We start from the raw sequence: 18,241 nt of genomic DNA, 5'->3' as shown, positions 1-18,241 counted from the left end.
CGTATCACACTATGTATGCCACTACGCTTCTTAAATCTCTCAAACCAACCTTTGCTGGCCTTAAATTCACTCACATCATCACTAGTTGCAGGCCTTTTTTTAATTAAATCCTCATGCAACTTCCTAGCCTTTTCACATATGATCGCTTGAGAGACGCTATCTCCTGCTAGCTGTTTTTCATTTATCCACACCAATAAGAGTCTCTCAACATCTTCCATCACTTGCGATCTTTGTTTCGAAAACACAGTTAAACCTTTGGCAAGAACAGCTTCCTTGATTGCCGTTTTCTTGCCCACAATAGAAGAGATGGTTGATTTGGGTTTCTTGTACAACCTGACCAGGTCGGTGATACGCACTCCACTTTCATACTTATCAATGATCTCTTTCTTCATTTCTATAGGAATTCTAACCCTTATTGCTGTAGGGTTGGAACTAGAAGCTTTCTTGGGGCCCATGGTCACTTATTTTCCAGAAACAGCACCGAAAACACTGTAATAATACGAAATATTCCGATTGTATGCTTGAATGTTACCGCGGAGGCTGGCTGGTAAACAATGCCACCGGCGGAACATATGAGGCTGGCTCAGGCCGCACATTGGATGCGTCTCGGACGAAGGCCGCTGAGCGGGTTTTTGGGCGCTATGCGGGGCAAAATTTTAGCGATCAAAGCGTCCGCTATGCGGATTGTCCGCTATGCAAGGCGTCCGTTATGCGGGGGTCCACTGTACATATGTACAGTCACTAAACACGTTCCTAGAACTGCTGCAGCTTGTGGAACTCTTTGAAACATGGGTATATGCAGAGTGGCACTTGACACTCCTCACACATAAAACGAGTGTCTCTGTGTGTTTGTGGGCGTTTTGTGGTATGTGTACATACATAACACCTCTTCTGAGCATTTTTCTTGGCAGTAGTAGGAGGCAGTTGTATGGGGTAGTGATCACCAGGCCTGAAACGAGATGACGTGTGTTGGTAATTTCGTGGGCGCTGGTCTATTGCAGGTGTTGCTCCTTGGTATTTTTGCGATTATTTGTCTGATTACTGACAAACAAAATTCACCATGTTTTTGTGTTTTGTTGGTCTTCAACTTGTATATGTTACAAGCATTTAGCATAGAGATATCAACAAGATGGAAAAAAAGTTTTATATACCACTTATAACTCTTGCGTACACAGTCTGCAAACCCAATCTGCATGTCACATTTGTCCACTAAGCACATATTGAGGTTGTAGTCCATGACAGCTGCAGGCTTTAGAATGGGTTCATTGGTGTCTCTGTTGTGCCTGCCACTGTGTGCCATTTCGTTTCGGTGAACTGATGTCAACAATGTGACATCATGTTTGTCATGCCACCGAAATGCCATGATGTCATTGGCAGCAAAGGCTTGCACCTCACCTCTGCGAGTGCCAGCGTCGAACCTTGGCATATGTTTACAATTACCATGCACTGTGCTACACACGTCTGTCAAGTTCACTCGCAAGAAATCACTGAGTAAGGGGCTTGTGTACCATTATTATTATTTATTATCACACCGGCCGATTCCCACCAAGGCAGGGTGGCCCGAAAAAGAAAAACTTTCACCATCATTCACTCCATCACTGTCTTGCCAGAAGGGTGCTTTACACTACAGTTTTTAAACTGCAACATTAACACCCCTCCTTCAGAGTGCAGGCACTGTACTTCCCATCTCCAGGACTCAAGTCCGGCCTGCCGGTTTCCCTGAATCCCTTCATAAATGTTACTTTGCTCACACTCCAACAGCACGTCAAGTATTAAAAACCATTTGTCTCCATTCACTCCTATCAAACACGCTCACGCATGCCTGCTGGAAGTCCAAGCCCCTCGCACACAAAACCTCCTTTACCCCCTCCCTCCAACCCTTCCTAGGCCGACCCCTACCCCGCCTTCCTTCCACTACAGACTGATACACTCTTGAAGTCATTCTGTTTCGCTCCATTCTCTCTACATGTCCGAACCACCTCAACAACCCTTCCTCAGCCCTCTGGACAACAGTTTTGGTAATCCCGCACCTCCTCCTAACTTCCAAACTACGAATTCTCTGCATTATATTCACACCACACATTGCCCTCAGACATGACATCTCCACTGCCTCCAGCCTTCTCCTCGCTGCAACATTCATCACCCACGCTTCACACCCATATAAGAGCGTTGGTAAAACTATACTCTCATACATTCCCCTCTTTGCCTCCAAGGACAAAGTTCTTTGTCTCCACAGACTCCTAAGTGCACCACTCACTCTTTTTCCCTCATCAATTCTATGATTCACCTCATCTTTCATAGACCCATCCGCTGACACGTCCACTCCCAAATATCTGAATACGTTCACCTCCTCCATACTCTCTCCCTCCAATCTGATATTCAATCTTTCGTCACCTAATCTTTTTGTTATCCTCATAACCTTACTCTTTCCTGTATTCACCTTTAATTTTCTTCTTTTGCACACCCTACCAAATTCATCCACCAATCTCTGCAACTTCTCTTCAGAATCTCCCAAGAGCACAGTGTCATCAGCAAAGAGCAGCTGTGACAACTCCCACTTTGTGTGTGATTCTTTATCTTTTAACTCCACGCCTCTTGCCAAGACCCTCGCATTTACTTCTCTTACAACCCCATCTATAAATATATTAAACAACCACGGTGACATCACACATCCTTGTCTAAGGCCTACTTTTACTGGGAAAAAATTCCCCTCTTTCCTACATACTCTAACTTGAGCCTCACTATCCTCGTAAAAACTCTTCACTGCTTTCAGTAACCTACCTCCTACACCATACACTTGCAACATCTGCCACATTGCCCCCCTATCCACCCTGTCATACGCCTTTTCCAAATCCATAAATGCCACAAAGACCTCTTTAGCCTTATCTAAATACTGTTCACTTATATGTTTCACTGTAAACACCTGGTCCACACACCCCCTACCTTTCCTAAAGCCTCCTTGTTCATCTGCTATCCTATTCTCCGTCTTACTCTTAATTCTTTCAATTATAACTCTACCATACACTTTACCAGGTACACTCAACAGACTTATCCCCCTATAATTTTTGCACTCTCTTTTATCCCCTTTGCCTTTATACAAAGGAACTATGCATGCTCTCTGCCAATCCCTAGGTACCTTACCCTCTTCCATACATTTATTAAATAATTGCACCAACCACTCCAAAACTATATCCCCACCTGCTTTTAACATTTCTATCTTTATCCCATCAATCCCGGCTGCCTTACCCCCTATCAGTTATCAGTAAATAACATATGCTCCTTACCAAGATATGGTTCCATCATTGTTCAAACCACATCACCAGAGATACCCAATAACTTCATGGTATCTCTCAAAGTATTACTGCCAGTGTACACAATGATATCCAAAACTAGAGCACTTCTGCAATCACACAGTACAAATAGCTTTATACCAAAGCGTTTCCTCTTGCTTGGTATATATTGCTTGAATGAGAGTCTTCCTTTGAATAAAATCAAGGACTCATCAATAACAAGCTTCCTGAAGGGATAAAAATACATGCAGCACTTTTGTTTCAGGTACATAAACACATTTCTGATCTTATATAACCTGTCGCTTCTGTCAGGCCTGGTTTTGTCTGAAAAGTGTAACATATGTAACAGTATCAGGAAACGATTAACACCTATAATGTCACTAAAACCTGGAGTTGAAATCAGGCATTCTGTTGCCCAGTATGTGGTGACAGTGTGCTTATACACATGTGGCATAAGCATTATTGTGGCAAAAACCAGGTACATCTCTGCCACAGTTGTCTCCTTCCACTTGTGTAGCAGTGATTTTGGTGAGAGAATTGTATTTGCCATGGTGTAATCATAGTATGTGTTTGTTTCCCTGACAATGATGTCCATCAGGGGCTCATCGAAGAATAACTCTAAGCAGTCCAGTTCACTAGCATTGTTCCCAAGTGGACATGATGGCTTTATTCCACTTTGTGTTTCATCAAAGTCATGGGGACTGGAGTTTACCTGGAGAGAGTTCCGGGGGTCAACGCCCCCACGGCCCGGTCTGTGACCATCCTGCCAATCCCAGATGCGGTCTGCTGGTGGGTTCTGGATATTGTACTGTGGTTGTGGTTGTGCAGGTTGTGGGAGTGTGGGGTCGGGTGAGGCTGGATGTTGTGCAGAGTCAGCAGTGTGGGTAGTAGCGTGGCCCGCTGATGGTGCCACATGGGCCATGCCACCCTCACTATCACCACCACTGCCTGCTCCCTCACTCACATCATTCATACCCATTGTAACAGTATCGTCATCTTCACTATCAGGTCTTGGTGTAGGGCCACAGGATGTGCTCCCAGAGTTTCTCCTTCCCCTTGGAACAACATATGAAACACTACCAGACCGCATGCTACGTTGTACATACTGCCGCTTCACTGGGGAATATTCACCCTCACTGTCACTAGAACTGCTTTCAATGACCTTGAAATCACTATCACTATCACATTCACTGCTAACATCTGGGTGTTGTACACGACCAAATAGTTTCCTCTTTTGTCCTGGTACAGGTGAACGTGAACGTGAACAAGCCAGCCCAGCACCAGAGGTGGAAGGTTGTGGGTCATCTGGGTTTTCATCACTGATTATGTTATCCTGGGCACTTATTCCGGTAACACTCACTTCAAAACCCTGGAATTCACTGTCACTGACATTTTCATCGCTGTTAGAGCTATCACTTGGGAACAAAAGACCTCCAATCCGCCGAGGAGTGAGGAACTTCTTACCGAGAGGCATGGTGAAAATGGACTAACAAGATGGCGTTCCCACAATGCACCGCTGGGTCCCAGGTTTTTTTCACAGGGTGCAAACCGATCACTGAGACCCATTCTCTCTCATGTAGGCCTACCAGGCCTTTCCCGCTTGATTTGAAGCCTCTAGAATTTGTGCGTATAAATACATCAGAAACATTGGCTCGTAAGATGTATTTATACGGCGTAAACAATCAAAGGGTTAACGTAACGCGATGCGTTCGTAAGGCGGGGGTCCACTGTACTATACGTATTTAATTCATTTGGCATCATTACAATATGGGCAGAGCTACAGCAGAGGGAGAAGGAGCAGTGTGTCAGTAACTCATGATTCCTCATGGCGCTTCACCCCACTATAAAATATTGTACAGTAGGGCCCCACTTATACGGCAGGTTAGGTTCCAGGCTACTGCCGAAAAGCAGACTTTGCCAGAAAGCAGAACCCCATTTTTTTTCCATTTAGGAATGCATATAAATGCCAGATAAGAAATTTACACTAACATACATTAAGTCAGCAATAAAACTAGGCATTAAAAAGTAAAATACACACACAGTACACTCATTATCTACCTCAAAATATTTGTAGTCTTAATGTAGGGCAAAAGGTGAGCAGTACAGTGGTCCCCCGGTTCGTGAAGTCATTGGTACCCGACAAATCCGGTATCCGAAGCGTTATACAAAAAATTTGCCCCGGTTCCCGTTACAAAACCCGGTATGCGATACGATTCGTATGAGACGTGTCCACATGTGGCCTGAACTGCCCCGTGTGTGCCAGTGTTTACAAGCCAGCCAGTGTGCACGCATCTAAGGATACATTTGGTACATTCCATATTATCCATATTATCACTGTTTCTGGTGCTTGTTTCTGCAAAATAAGTCACCATGGGCCCCAAGAAAGCTTCTAGTGCCAACCATTCAAGACCAAGGGTGCTAATGACTATTGAAATGAAGATAGAGATAATTGCAAAGTATGAAAATGGAGTGCGTGTGTCGGACCTGGCCAAATTGTATAGTAAATCCCAATCAACCATCTCTACTATAGTGAACAGGAAAACGGCAATCAAGGAAGCTGTTCTTGCAAAAGGTGCAACTGTGATTACAAAACAGCGATCGCAAGTGTTAGAAAATGTTGAGAGACTGTTACTGGTGTGGATAAATGAAAAACAGATAGCTGGAGATAGCATCTCTCAAGCGATCATTTGTGAAAAGGCTAGGCAGTTGCATGAGGATTTAATTAGAAAAATGCCTGCAACTAGCGGTGATGTGAGTGAATTTAAGGCCAGCAAAGGTTGGTTTGAAAGATTTAAGAATCGTAGTGGCATACATAGTGCGATTAGATATGGTGAGGCTGCCAGTTCAGACCACAAAGTGGCTGAAAAATATGTGCATGAATTCAAGTACATAGAGGCTGAAGGATTGAAACCTGAACAAGTGTTTAATTGTGATGAAACAGGCCTGTTTTGGAAGAAATTGCCAAGCAGGACCTACATTACTCAGGAGGAAAAGGCACTCCCAGGACATACGCCTATGAAAGACAGGCTTACTCTTCTCATGTGTGCCAATGCTAGTGGTGATTGCAAAGTGAAGCCTTTATTGGTGTATCACTCAGAAACTCCCAGAGCGTTCAGGCAAAAGAATATCCTCAAGGCTATTTTGTGTGTGCTGTTAGGCATGAGTCACTAGGGACTTTTTCTATGACTGGTTACACCATGCATTTGCCCCCACTTTGAAAAATTACCTGATTGAAAAGAAATTAGACCTTAAGTGCCTCCTGGTGTTAGACAATGCCCCTGGTCATCCTACAGACTTGTCAGAGTGACTTTGTGGGGACATGAGCTTCATTAAGGTCAAGTTTTTGCCTCCTAATACCACTCCTCTCCTGCAGCCCATGGACCAGCAGGTCATTTCCAACTTCAAGAAACTGTACACAAAAGCTATGTTTGAAAGGTGCTTTGAAGTGACCTCAGAAACTCTATTGACTCTAAAGGAGTTTTGGAGGGATCACTTTAATATCCTCAGTTGTGTAAACCTTATAGGTAAGGCTTGGGAGGGAGTGACTAAGAGGACCTTGAACTCTGCTTGGAAGAAACTGTGGCCAGAATGTGTAGACAAAAGGGATTTTGAAGGGTTTGAGGCTAACCCTGGGAATCCTATGCCAGTTGAGGAATCCAATGTGGCATTGGGAAAGTCCTTGGGGTTGGAGGTTAGTGGGGAGGATGTGGAAGAGTTGGTGGAGGAGGACAATGACGAACTAACCACTGATGAGCTGCTAGAGCATCTTCAACAGCAAGAGGCCAGACCTGAGGAAACTGCTTCGGAGGAGGGGATGGAGAAAGTGAGGAAGTTGCCTACTTCAAAGATTAAGGAAATGTGTGCAAAGTGGCTTGAAGTGCAAACCTTTTTTGATGAAAATCACCCTGACACAGCTACTGCAAGCCGTGTTGGCAACCTGTACACTGACAATGTTGTGAACCACTTTAGGAAAGTGTTTACCTGGAGTTTACCTGGAGAGAGTTTCGGGGGTCAACGCCCCCGCGGCCCGGTCTGTGACCAGGCCTCCTGGTGGATCAGCGCCTGATCAACCAGGCTGTTGCTGCTGGCTGCACGCAAACCAACGTACGAGCCACAGCCCGGCTGATCAGGAACTGCCTTTAGGTGCTTGTCCAGTGCCAGCTTGAAGACTGCCAGGGGTCTGTTGGTAATCCCCCTTATGTGTGCTGGGAGGCAGTTGAACAGTCTCGGTCCCCTGACACTTATTGTATGGTCTCTTAACGTGCTAGTGACACCCCTGCTTTTCATTGGGGGGATGGTGCATCGTCTGCCAAGTCTTTTGCTTTCGTAGTGAGTGATTTTATGTGTGCTGGGAGGCAGTTGAACAGTAGTGAGTGATTTTCGTGTGCAAGTTCGGTACTAGTCCCTCTAGGATTTTCCAGGTGTATATAATCATGTATCTCTCCCTCCTGCATTCCAGGGAATACAGGTTTAGGAACCTCAAGCGCTCCCAATAATTGAGGTGTTTTATCTCCATTATGCGCGCCGTGAAAGTTCTCTGTACATTTTCTAGGTCGGCAATTTCACCTGCCTTGAAAGGTGCTGTTAGTGTGCAGCAATATTCCAGCCTAGATAGAACAAGTGACCTGAAGAGTGTCATCATGGGCTTGGCCTCCCTAGTTTTGAAGGTTCTCATTATCCATCCTGTCATTTTTCTAGCAGATGAGATTGATACAATGTCATGGTCCTTGAAGGTGAGATCCTCCGACATGATCACTCCCAGGTCTTTGACGTTGGTGTTTTGCTCTATTTTGTGGCCAGAATTTGTTTTGTACTCTGATGAAGATTTAATTTCCTCATGTTTACCATATCTGAATAATTGAAATTTCTCATCGTTGAACTTCATATTGTTTTCTGCAGCCCACTGAAAGATTTGGTTGATGTCCGCCTGGAGCTTTGCAGTGTCTGCAATGGAAGACACTGTCATGCAAATTCCGGTGTCATCTGCAAAGGAAGACACAGTGCTGTGGCTGACATACTTGTCTATGTCGGATATGAGGATGAGGAACAAGATGGGAGCGAGTACTGTGCCTTGTGGAACAGAGCTTTTCACCGTAGCTGCCTCGGACTTTACTCTGTTGACGACTACTCTCTGTGTTCTGTTAGTGAGGAAATTATAGATCAATCGAACGACTTTTCCTGTTATTCCTTTAGCACGCATTTTGTGCGCTATTACGCCATGGTCACACTTGTCGAAGGCTTTTGCAAAGTCTGTATATATTACATCTGCATTCTTTTTGTCTTCTAGTGCATTTAGGAGCTTGTTGTAGTGATCCAATAGTTGAGACAGACAGAAGCGACCTGTTCTAAACCCATGTTGCCCTGGGTTGTGTAACTGATGGGTTTCTAGATGGGTGGTGATCTTGCTTCTTAGGACCCTTTCAAAGATTTTTATGATATGGGATGTTAGTGCTATCGGTCTGTAGTTCTTTGCTGTTGCTTTACTGCCCCCTTTGTGGAGTGGGGCTATGTCTGTTGTTTTTAGTAACTGTGGGACGACCCCCGTGTCCATGCTCCCTCTCAATAGGATGGAAAAGGCTCGTGATAGGGGCTTCTTGCAGTTCTTGATGAACACAGAGTTCCATGAGTCTGGCCCTGGGGCAGAGTGCATGGGCATGTCATTTATCGCCTGTTCGAAGTCATTTGGCGTCAGGATAACATCGCATAGGCTTGTGTTAATAAAATTTTGTGGCTCTCTCATAAAAAATTCATTTTGATCTTCGACTCTCAGTCTGGTTAGCGGCTTGCTAAAAACTGAGTCATATTGGGACTTGAGTAGCTCACTCATTTCCTTGCTGTCATCTGTGTAGGACCCATCTTGTTTAAGTAGGGGCCCAATACTGGACGTTGTTCTCGATTTTGATTTGGCATAGGAGAAGAAATACTTTGGGTTTCTTTCGATTTCATATATGGCTTTTAGTTCTTCCCGCGATTCCTGACTCCTAAAGGATTCTTTTAGCTTAAGTTCGATGCTTGCTATTTCTCTGACTAGTGTCTCCCTACGCATTTCAGAAATATTGACCTCTTTTAGCCGCTCTGTTATTCTTTTCCGTCGCCTGTAAAGGGAGCGCCTGTCTCTTTCTATTTTACATCTACTCCTCCTTTTTCTTAGAGGAATAAGCCTTGTGCATACATCGAGTGCCACCGAGTTAATCTGTTCTAGGCATAAGTTGGGGTCTGTGTTGCTTAGTATATCTTTCCAGCTTATATCGGTTAGGACTTGGTTTACTTGGTCCCACTTTATGTTTTTGTTATTGAAGTTGAATTTGGTGAATGCTCCCTCGTGACTAATCTCATTATGTCGGTCTAGGACTCCGCGTATACATGACTGAACCTCAATTATTTTGTGATCTGAGTATATTGTTTTTGATATGGTGACATTTCTTATCAGATCATCATTGTTAGTGAAGATGAGGTCTAGTGTATTCTCCAGTCTAGTAGGCTCTATTATTTGCTGGTTTAAAATGAATTTTGTGCAGAGATTTAAAAGCTCGTGTGAGTGTGAGTTTTCATAAGAGCTGCCTCCTGGTGTTATTACTGCAACAATATTATTTGCTATATTCCTCCATTTTAGGTGCCTTAAGTTGAAATCCCCCAGGAGCAAGATGTTGGGTGCAGGAGCTGGAAGATTTTCCAGACAGTGGTCAATTTTTAACAGCTGTTCCTGGAATTGCTGGGATGTTGCATCCGGAGGCTTGTAGACTACCACAATGACTAGGTTTTGGTTCTCGACCTTTACTGCTAAAACTTCCACTACATCATTTGAGGCATTTAGCAGTTCTGTGCAAACAAGTGACTCTGCAATGTACAGGCCAACCCCCCCCCCCCCTTTTGCCTGTTCACTCTGTCACATCTGTATAGGTTGTAACCTGGGATCCATATTTCGTTGTCCAAGTGATCCTTTATGTGGGTCTCAGTGAAAGCCGCGAACATTGCCTTTGCCTCTGCAAGCAGTCCACGGATGAAAGGTATTTTGTTGTTTGTTGCTGGCTTTAGACACTGTATATTTGCCAAGAAGAATGTTATCGGACTGGTGGTATTGTTGGTACTGGGGGGGGATTTTTTTTCCGGCATTAGTATCTGTATCTGTTGGTTTAGAGTGGAGGCCATCGACTGTGGTTCCACTCCAGGAATGACTGAATTTGGTGTGAGATTTCTGCCATTTCCTGCCAGTTTTTTTTCCTTCCTGGCACTAAAAAACCTCTCCCTCTTGAGTGGCTGTGGCTACCCAGATTTTCCTATGGCCTGGATGTTTTGTATCTTTTTGTCACCTTTAGATGGTATGTCTGGCAATTTAAGTTATAGGACAGTCTTTCCTGTACTGAAGTGGTACACAGTTCAGGGTGAAAAAGCTTACAGAAAGGGAGTTTGCATTTTCCTGTTGTCATATGGGCATGGCATTTTCTAGGGTGGTCATAGTTGCACGTCCTATCTGTTTTTCCAGATTTCCCGTGCCAGCAGATACCAAGTGCATAGTATGTGCACAGGCTTGGTTTCCGTATGCCTTGGGTTTCTGTGACTGTATTCCCTGTTGGTGCATGTTTCCCTGTCTTACTTCTATCCTCCCTAGCACCAACAATGGAGCTCCCACCAGTTGTTTTTGGTAATATATCCTCACTATTGCTAGTGGAGTCCTCTTGTTTGCTATTTCCTGCGGTATTTCTAGTTTGCAATATTGGTTTTATCTTATCTTTGACTACACTTGTTTCCCTACTATGGCTCCTGTCCCCTATGAGGTCATTTATATGTATTCCTTCCTGCGTATAATTCCCGACTACCTGGACAAAATCTCCAGCTTCACCATTACTGTCTCCCAGGACAGCATCTCCAGCTTCATCATTACTGTCTCCCAGGACAGCATCTCCAGCTTCACCATTACTGTCTCCCAGGACAGCACCTCCAGCTTCACCATTACTGTCTCCCAGGACAGCACCTCCAGCTTCACCATTACTGTCTCCCAGGACAGCACTATCAGCCCCACATTTGCTGACTACCAGGACATCATCCCCAGCCTTACAGTTTCTGACTACATGGCCAGTATCAAGGGCAGTACCATTCAGCCCAGACTTTTTATGTTCCCATCTGTTGTAGAAAGCTTCCAGGTTTTCTATGAAAGCAGCTTTGATGTTGACCTCTTTTAATACCCTTGTGATTTTAGTCCACAGATTTATCTCATTTGGGCATACCCAAAAACACTTCCCTGTTTTAATACTGCTTGTAGCTAGTTCTTGGATATCTGCACAAGGGGCGTGACACCAATTTCCACAAAAATGACAATTTATGCATGTGGAAGCCTGTTTGTTTGACTGACCACAGACTACACACAGCTTTATAATGATTTGAATGGTTGATTTACTGCAATTCTATTAGCAACCTCTTGAATATTCTATTAATAACCTCCTTAAATGAAGCTCTAGCTATTTGTATTTCTGTTTCTAACTGTTTTTGTATATTGGACAGCTTACCGTGCACGTTCCTGGTATATATTTAATGTTTATGTTTATAAGGGCACCTACAACCCCATCCGTTTACAGTCTGCTTTATTGTCCAACAAAACCGTTTGAAACCAGTCAAGGGTTCGGACCAGTCAAGGGTTCGGACCAGTCCAGGGTTCGGACCAGTCAAGGGTTTGGACCAGTCGATCTGATCTGATCAGTGGGTCACTTATTTAAACCATACTGGGCGGTGATTTGAGCTAACACATGAAGGATCTACTGTAAATTATCTACCCGAGTAATCTGTGATTTGATTGATACAAAAGTATAACTTGCGTGTTGGAGAGCCGGTGACTGCTGGCAACTCCTACAATGACGTACGGTCGACCTCCACCCTTGTTTATCAATCGCTGTATCTAGCTTTTCTATTTTTTTCCGTCTCCACCACAATAAATGCTATATTATCACACTAGTTGACTGGTGGAAATTTTGGAGGAAGGACGCTTTTTCTGTAGTAATAATTGCTTCTCGTTGTGTATATTGCGACCGCTGGTAACTACAGGTTATATGAAATTCACAGTATATGTCTGGTATTTCAAGGAAAAAGAAACTAATGAAAGTCACTCCACAACACTAAGTACCATTATAATACTGGTTAGTTGCTACTACAACACTGTATTCTGCTATTCACTGGTATCACTAGATTATATGCGAGTACACTAGCAGGCCAGGAAGATTATTAAAAACAGCTGACCTGTGGTAAGTTTCTGGCGACTTCTGGCACCTGCCTCTATAGGCTTATCACTTCATTTACAAATTCACCTGTTTTCAAATGACACTTTAGCCTTTATCATCAATATACTAGGGAGCCATTGTAGTATACACTATACACTATGTATACTCAATGTTATCAGGGAGACTTTCTTTCCTCTGACACGAAAAGTTCAATTATTATTATTTTTTTCACACGGGACACAGGCATATGATTCCCCTCTGGCAGTAAACTCTGCTAGGTAGTGCACACTACTTCTCCTTTTTTGACTCAGTATATAATGGTTTCCGCCCAAGATTGGTTCCAGGCGCTAGAGGGATGTATCGTATAGGATTGATGACACAAATTAAAGTTCTAGCACGTAAGAGCGACCGTGAAAACACCAGAAAACCCGGAGCACAATGAGGCACGCTGACACTGTCACACTGTCCACACATATGCTGCTAAGTGTGATATTCTATGTAACTTTATTTGTGTATACCTAAATAAACTTACTTATGATGCCACATGCACCTAAGTAAGTATATTCAGGTGTACAGAAATACAGTTACATAGATTATCGTACATAGCAGCATACATATAAAATCCTAGGATAACCCAAAAAAGTCAGGGTGACTTATTTCCATAGTTATCCCTGTATCTGTACCATATGGTGTTCTGTACTGTATAGTACCCTGTACCATATGGTTCCCTGTGCCATATGGTACCCTGTACCATATGTTATCCTGTACTGCATGGTACCATATAGTACAATGTACCATATGGTGCCCTGTAACATATGATACCCTGTAACATATGATACCCTGTACCATATGGTCAATAGGTGTTAGTGGCATGAGACACCAGCCAAGACTGAGTGAGTGGTGACGCAAGCTAGCTACTGACTCCGCAGTTTCCGAGGCAAAGTGCTTTGTCATCTACCTCAAGGAACATGTCAAGTTCCTGTACACTTGTAAATATATAATAGAACATTACTAATATACAACATTTTTGCATATTTTTGTTGTAAACAACTATTGTAAACAAAATAATAATGAAAATATTAGTGTTTATTGTGTTGAATACAACAGTACCATGTAGTACCATACGGTACAATGAACCATATGGTATCATTGTACTGTATGGTATCATTGCACCATATGGTACCATAAGGTACCATTGCACCATATGGTACCATTGTATCATATGGTACCATTGTACCAAATGGTGCCATTGTACCATATGGTACCATTGTATCATATGGTACCATTGTATCATGTGCCATTGTACCATATTGTACTATATGGTACCACTGTATCATATGGTGCCATTGTACCATATGGTACCATTGCACTCTATGGTACCATTGTACTATATGGTACCGTTGTATTCAACACAATAACCACACTAATATTTTCATCATTTTGTTTACAATAAACTTGTAAACAAGTTTTGTAAGCAATATAATGATAAACAAATTAGTGCAGTTATTGTGTTGAATACAATGAATGTACACTTATACAATATACATTATACTGGTCTCACAGGCCACAAATGTTATTAGAAAAAGAAAAAATAGAAAAGAAAAGAAAAAAGTATAAAAAACATAAAATAAAAATATGGGATTTTGCGAGTCACTGATGTTGCCACAACCTGGTCATTTTGGGTCAACTTCCCGCCGCTGTATCTTGGTAAGTACTGATCAGAAAAAATATTTTTTTGTTTTATTACCTTCACAAAAATATTCTTTAATTCTGTAAAAAAAAAAAAGAATTTTTTTTTTTTTTTTTTTTTCAAAATTTCTTGGACACTGGGACACCACTTCAGATTTTGGCCTTGGACCCTGAAAGGGTTAATTAGACAATGTTTAATACTTTTTACAAGTAAACAATGAACAATAATGAATCTAAATTTATTGGGTTAATTTTCTTAGTTAAAAATAAAATTAGGTACTGGAATTTGCATTGCTGATTTCTATGTTAAGATGGTTCTGAGTATGAAACACTCAATTTATGATGATTTCTTAATGCAAGGAGGCTTTAGGAAAGGTAGGGGGTGTGTGGACCAGGTGTTCACAGTGAAACATATAAGTGAACAGTATTTAGATAAGGCTAAAGAGGTCTTTGTGGCATTTATGGATTTGGAAAAGGCATATGACAGGGTGGATAGGGGGGCAATGTGGCAGATGTTGCAAATGTATGGTGTAGGAGGTAGGTTACTGAAAGCAGTGAAGAGTTTTTACGAGGATAGTGAGGCTCAAGTTAGAGTATGTAGGAAAGAGGGAAATTATTTCCCAGTAAAAGTAGGCCTTAGACAAGGATGTGTGATGTCACCGTGGTTGTTTAATATATTTATAGATGGGGTTGTAAGAGAAGTAAATGCGAGGGTCTTGGCAAGAGGCGTGGAGTTAAAAGATAAAGAATCACACACAAAGTGGGAGTTGTCACAGCTGCTCTTTGCTGATGACACTGTGCTCTTGGGAGATTCTGAAGAGAAGTTGCAGAGATTGGTGGATGAATTTGGTAGGGTGTGCAAAAGAAGAAAATTAAAGGTGAATACAGGAAAGAGTAAGGTTATGAGGATAACAAAAAGATTAGGTGATGAAAGATTGAATATCAGATTGGAGGGAGAGAGTATGGAGGAGGTGAATGTATTCAGATATTTGGGAGTGGACGTGTCAGCGGATGGGTCTATGAAAGATGAGGTGAATCATAGAATTGATGAGGGGAAAAGAGTGAGTGGTGCACTTAGGAGTCTGTGGAGACAAAGAACTTTGTCCTTGGAGGCAAAGAGGGGAATGTATGAGAGTATAGTTTTACCAACGCTCTTATATGGGTGTGAAGCATGGGTGATGAATGTTGCAGCGAGGAGAAGGCTGGAGGCAGTGGAGAAGTCATGTCTGAGGGCAATGTGTGGTGTGAATATAATGCAGAGAATTCCTAGTTTGGAAGTTAGGAGGAGGTGCGGGATTACCAAAACTGTTGTCCAGAGGGCTGAGGAAGGGTTGTTGAGGTGGTTCGGACATGTAGAGAGAATGGAGCAAAACAGAATGACTTCAAGAGTGTATCAGTCTGTAGTGGAAGGAAGGCGGGGTAGGGGTCGGCCTAGGAAAGGTTGGAGAGAGGGGGTAAAGGAGGTTTTGTGTGCGAGGGGCTTGGACTTCCAGCAGGCATGCGTGAGCGTGTTTGATAGGAGTGAATGGAGACAAATGGTTTTTAATACTTGACGTGCTGTTGGAGTGTGAGCAAAGTAACATTTATGAAGGGGTTCAGGGAAACCGGCAGGCCGGACTTGAGTCCTGGAGATGGGAAGTACAGTGCCTGCACTCTGAAGGAGGGGTGTTAATGTTGGAGTTTAAAAACTGTAGTGTAAAGCACCCTTCTGGCAAGACAGTGATGGAGTGAATGATGGTGAAAGTTTTTCTTTTTCGGGCCACCCTGCCTTGGTGGGAATTGGCCAGTGTGATAATAAAAAAAAAAAAATTCTTAATGCATTGACTTCATATGTTGGGACCCGTACTGTACTGGTGCCTGTAAACATGTGGAATAATAATTCATTATAGGGTCTCTGCAGTCAGTGCAGCAGCAACAACAAACGAGCAAATCCATACCAAATTTGCTGCACTCATTCCCAGAGCAGGGGATGTGTGTGATGGTTTCAATTGCAAATAAAATTCCAGGAATTTCATTAAAGTCAGCTTCCTCATTTTTTGGAAATTGTAAAAATTGCTGTGCAGTTATCACATCATTATATTGTATAAAACTTTATCCCTCTTGTCTAGTGTATCAATGATTGGACATGCAGTATAAAAATGTTAGTTGTACAAAACATGATTTTGTTATATAGGTTTTTCACAGCTTAACAATTATGCAGTACTCTATACATAGTATAAGCCAACTATGTAAAGAGAAAATGCACAAATTTTAAAAATATTGTGGAAGACCATTTTTAAAATACAGTAGGACTAAAAATCAGGTGCAGTCTAAGCTAAGGTCTTTGTGTATTTATGGTGCCCAACTGTATTAATAAAAATTAACACTCACCTTAGTGTAAAAAAAAAAATACAAAAATTTTATATCTATCAAAAAACTTTATAGACAAGAAATCTGTTGGGGTCAGGGAATGTGTAGTGATTTATATGTTATGCCATTTTTCATTACAGCTCCACTGCCCAGAACACAACCCCCCAAAACATGAAATACCTGTAAATAACAAAAAAGGCACAATACCATGACTGGAATGATACACAAATAACCCGCACATAAAAGAGAGAAGCTTACGACGACGTTTCGGTCCGACTTGGACCGAAACATCGTTGTAAGCTTCTCTCTTTTATGTGCAGGTTATTTGTGTATGAAATACCTGTATTTGACTCTAAAATCACTGACCAGAGGGTTACATTGGGCAACTGCATTATCAACTATCACTTTACAAAGTTATGTAAAGATGTATTTTAAAATTTAAAGTAAGTGAAAAGAGGTTCTCATGTTGTCACAGAAAATGCAATAGAAAATAAAAAAAAATTGTATCTTTCTCATTACTTAAAATATTCTGAATTCGGATAAAATATTAAAATATCAGCAATAAATTACCTGAGCATGGGGTCGGAGGCAAGTTTCTCATACACAGTCTGAGATGGAATGCCTAGAATACGGTCTATGATGTGAATAACTCCATTCTTGGCAGCAATGTTTGGTGTGGTGATAGTAGCATTAACACCACCTCCCTCAAGTGAGACAACAGGAACCAGAGCATCTGGTTCGTTGACAGCAAAATAAAGCTTGCGATGATTGCTCAGAGTTTCCTCCTGGAAGATCTGGCATTAGGGGAAGAAATACTCCTGTCAGGCATGCAAAGTTGCGCAAGCTCAAGCGTGACCCTTTTAGACTAGAGGCCTAGGGATTATTACACAGACAGAGACACAGAGAGCTAAGATAAGGTTAGTGATCAGCAGTACTGAAAGACAGAAAAAGACAGTTAAACAAGTCCAAACACTCTAAACACACTCAAATAGTATGTACAAATAATTACAAATACTATCAAAGAACCAACATTAATGTGTTAATTTAGAATGCAAAGTGAATTAAATGTGTTACAGTTTCACTTCTATAAATGCAATAGGAAAATTTCTAGTGTATACAATTTAGTATGATTTTTTTGGGCAGTTTATATACAAGCAAAATAATAAAATGCTAAGAACATTTATATAATATCTCTCTTGCTGAGCTTCCGGAAGTCTGAATGCACACGTGATTGAAGGGATGTACACATATACATGAAAATTCTCACGTGCTGTTGTGGTGAATACACATTGCCAGCCTTAGCCTGGAGCATGAAATCAATCTGTTGCCTGTTTATAGTAAAGGAAATAGGGCAATATATGTGAGTGGTGTCCAGGAAGAAAAATCCTAGAGTAAATGTGGGAAAAAAAATACTTGAGGCAATGCATGTCAGGAAAAAAACACCACCACATTCAATGGCCAAAAAATGCAGACATGGGAGAGATCAAAGCTAAGAAACTCTGGTTACCATACAAGTACTTTATTATACAGCTCTGAGCCTAATTTACAGATGAATTCAACAATATCTACACATTCCCACAAATAGACAAAATATTAAGGAATCGATTTATTCACTAGTCCACATTGGTTGTGGTGGTGCTTATTATTTTTTGCTGTGCAACACCTCATATTTACTGTACAGTGACATTTTGTCATTTGCTACAA

At 42.0% G+C, this 18,241-nt stretch overlaps 1 protein-coding gene across 2 annotated transcripts in view; it reads right to left on the bottom strand.

Annotated features, from left to right (window-relative positions):
- The window catches only part of LOC138854345 (fasciclin-1-like), a 122,986-nt gene that overhangs the window by 60,142 nt on the left and 44,603 nt on the right, over nt 1–18,241 (bottom strand). Inside the window, exon 3 of one of the 2 annotated variants that reach the window (XM_070096947.1) lies at nt 17,108–17,331. In XM_070096947.1, the coding sequence (XP_069953048.1) occupies nt 17,108–17,331 (224 nt within the window). The remainder of the gene's footprint in view (nt 1–17,107; nt 17,332–18,241) is intronic. The other variant, XM_070096948.1, reaches the window with a different exon arrangement.

The sequence above is a fragment of the Cherax quadricarinatus genome, chromosome 4, assembly GCF_038502225.1.
Source record: "Cherax quadricarinatus isolate ZL_2023a chromosome 4, ASM3850222v1, whole genome shotgun sequence".
Taxonomy (NCBI): domain Eukaryota; kingdom Metazoa; phylum Arthropoda; class Malacostraca; order Decapoda; family Parastacidae; genus Cherax; species Cherax quadricarinatus.
The sequence above is the reverse complement of the archived record's forward strand: the minus strand, read 5'-3'. Positions and strand labels throughout refer to the sequence as shown.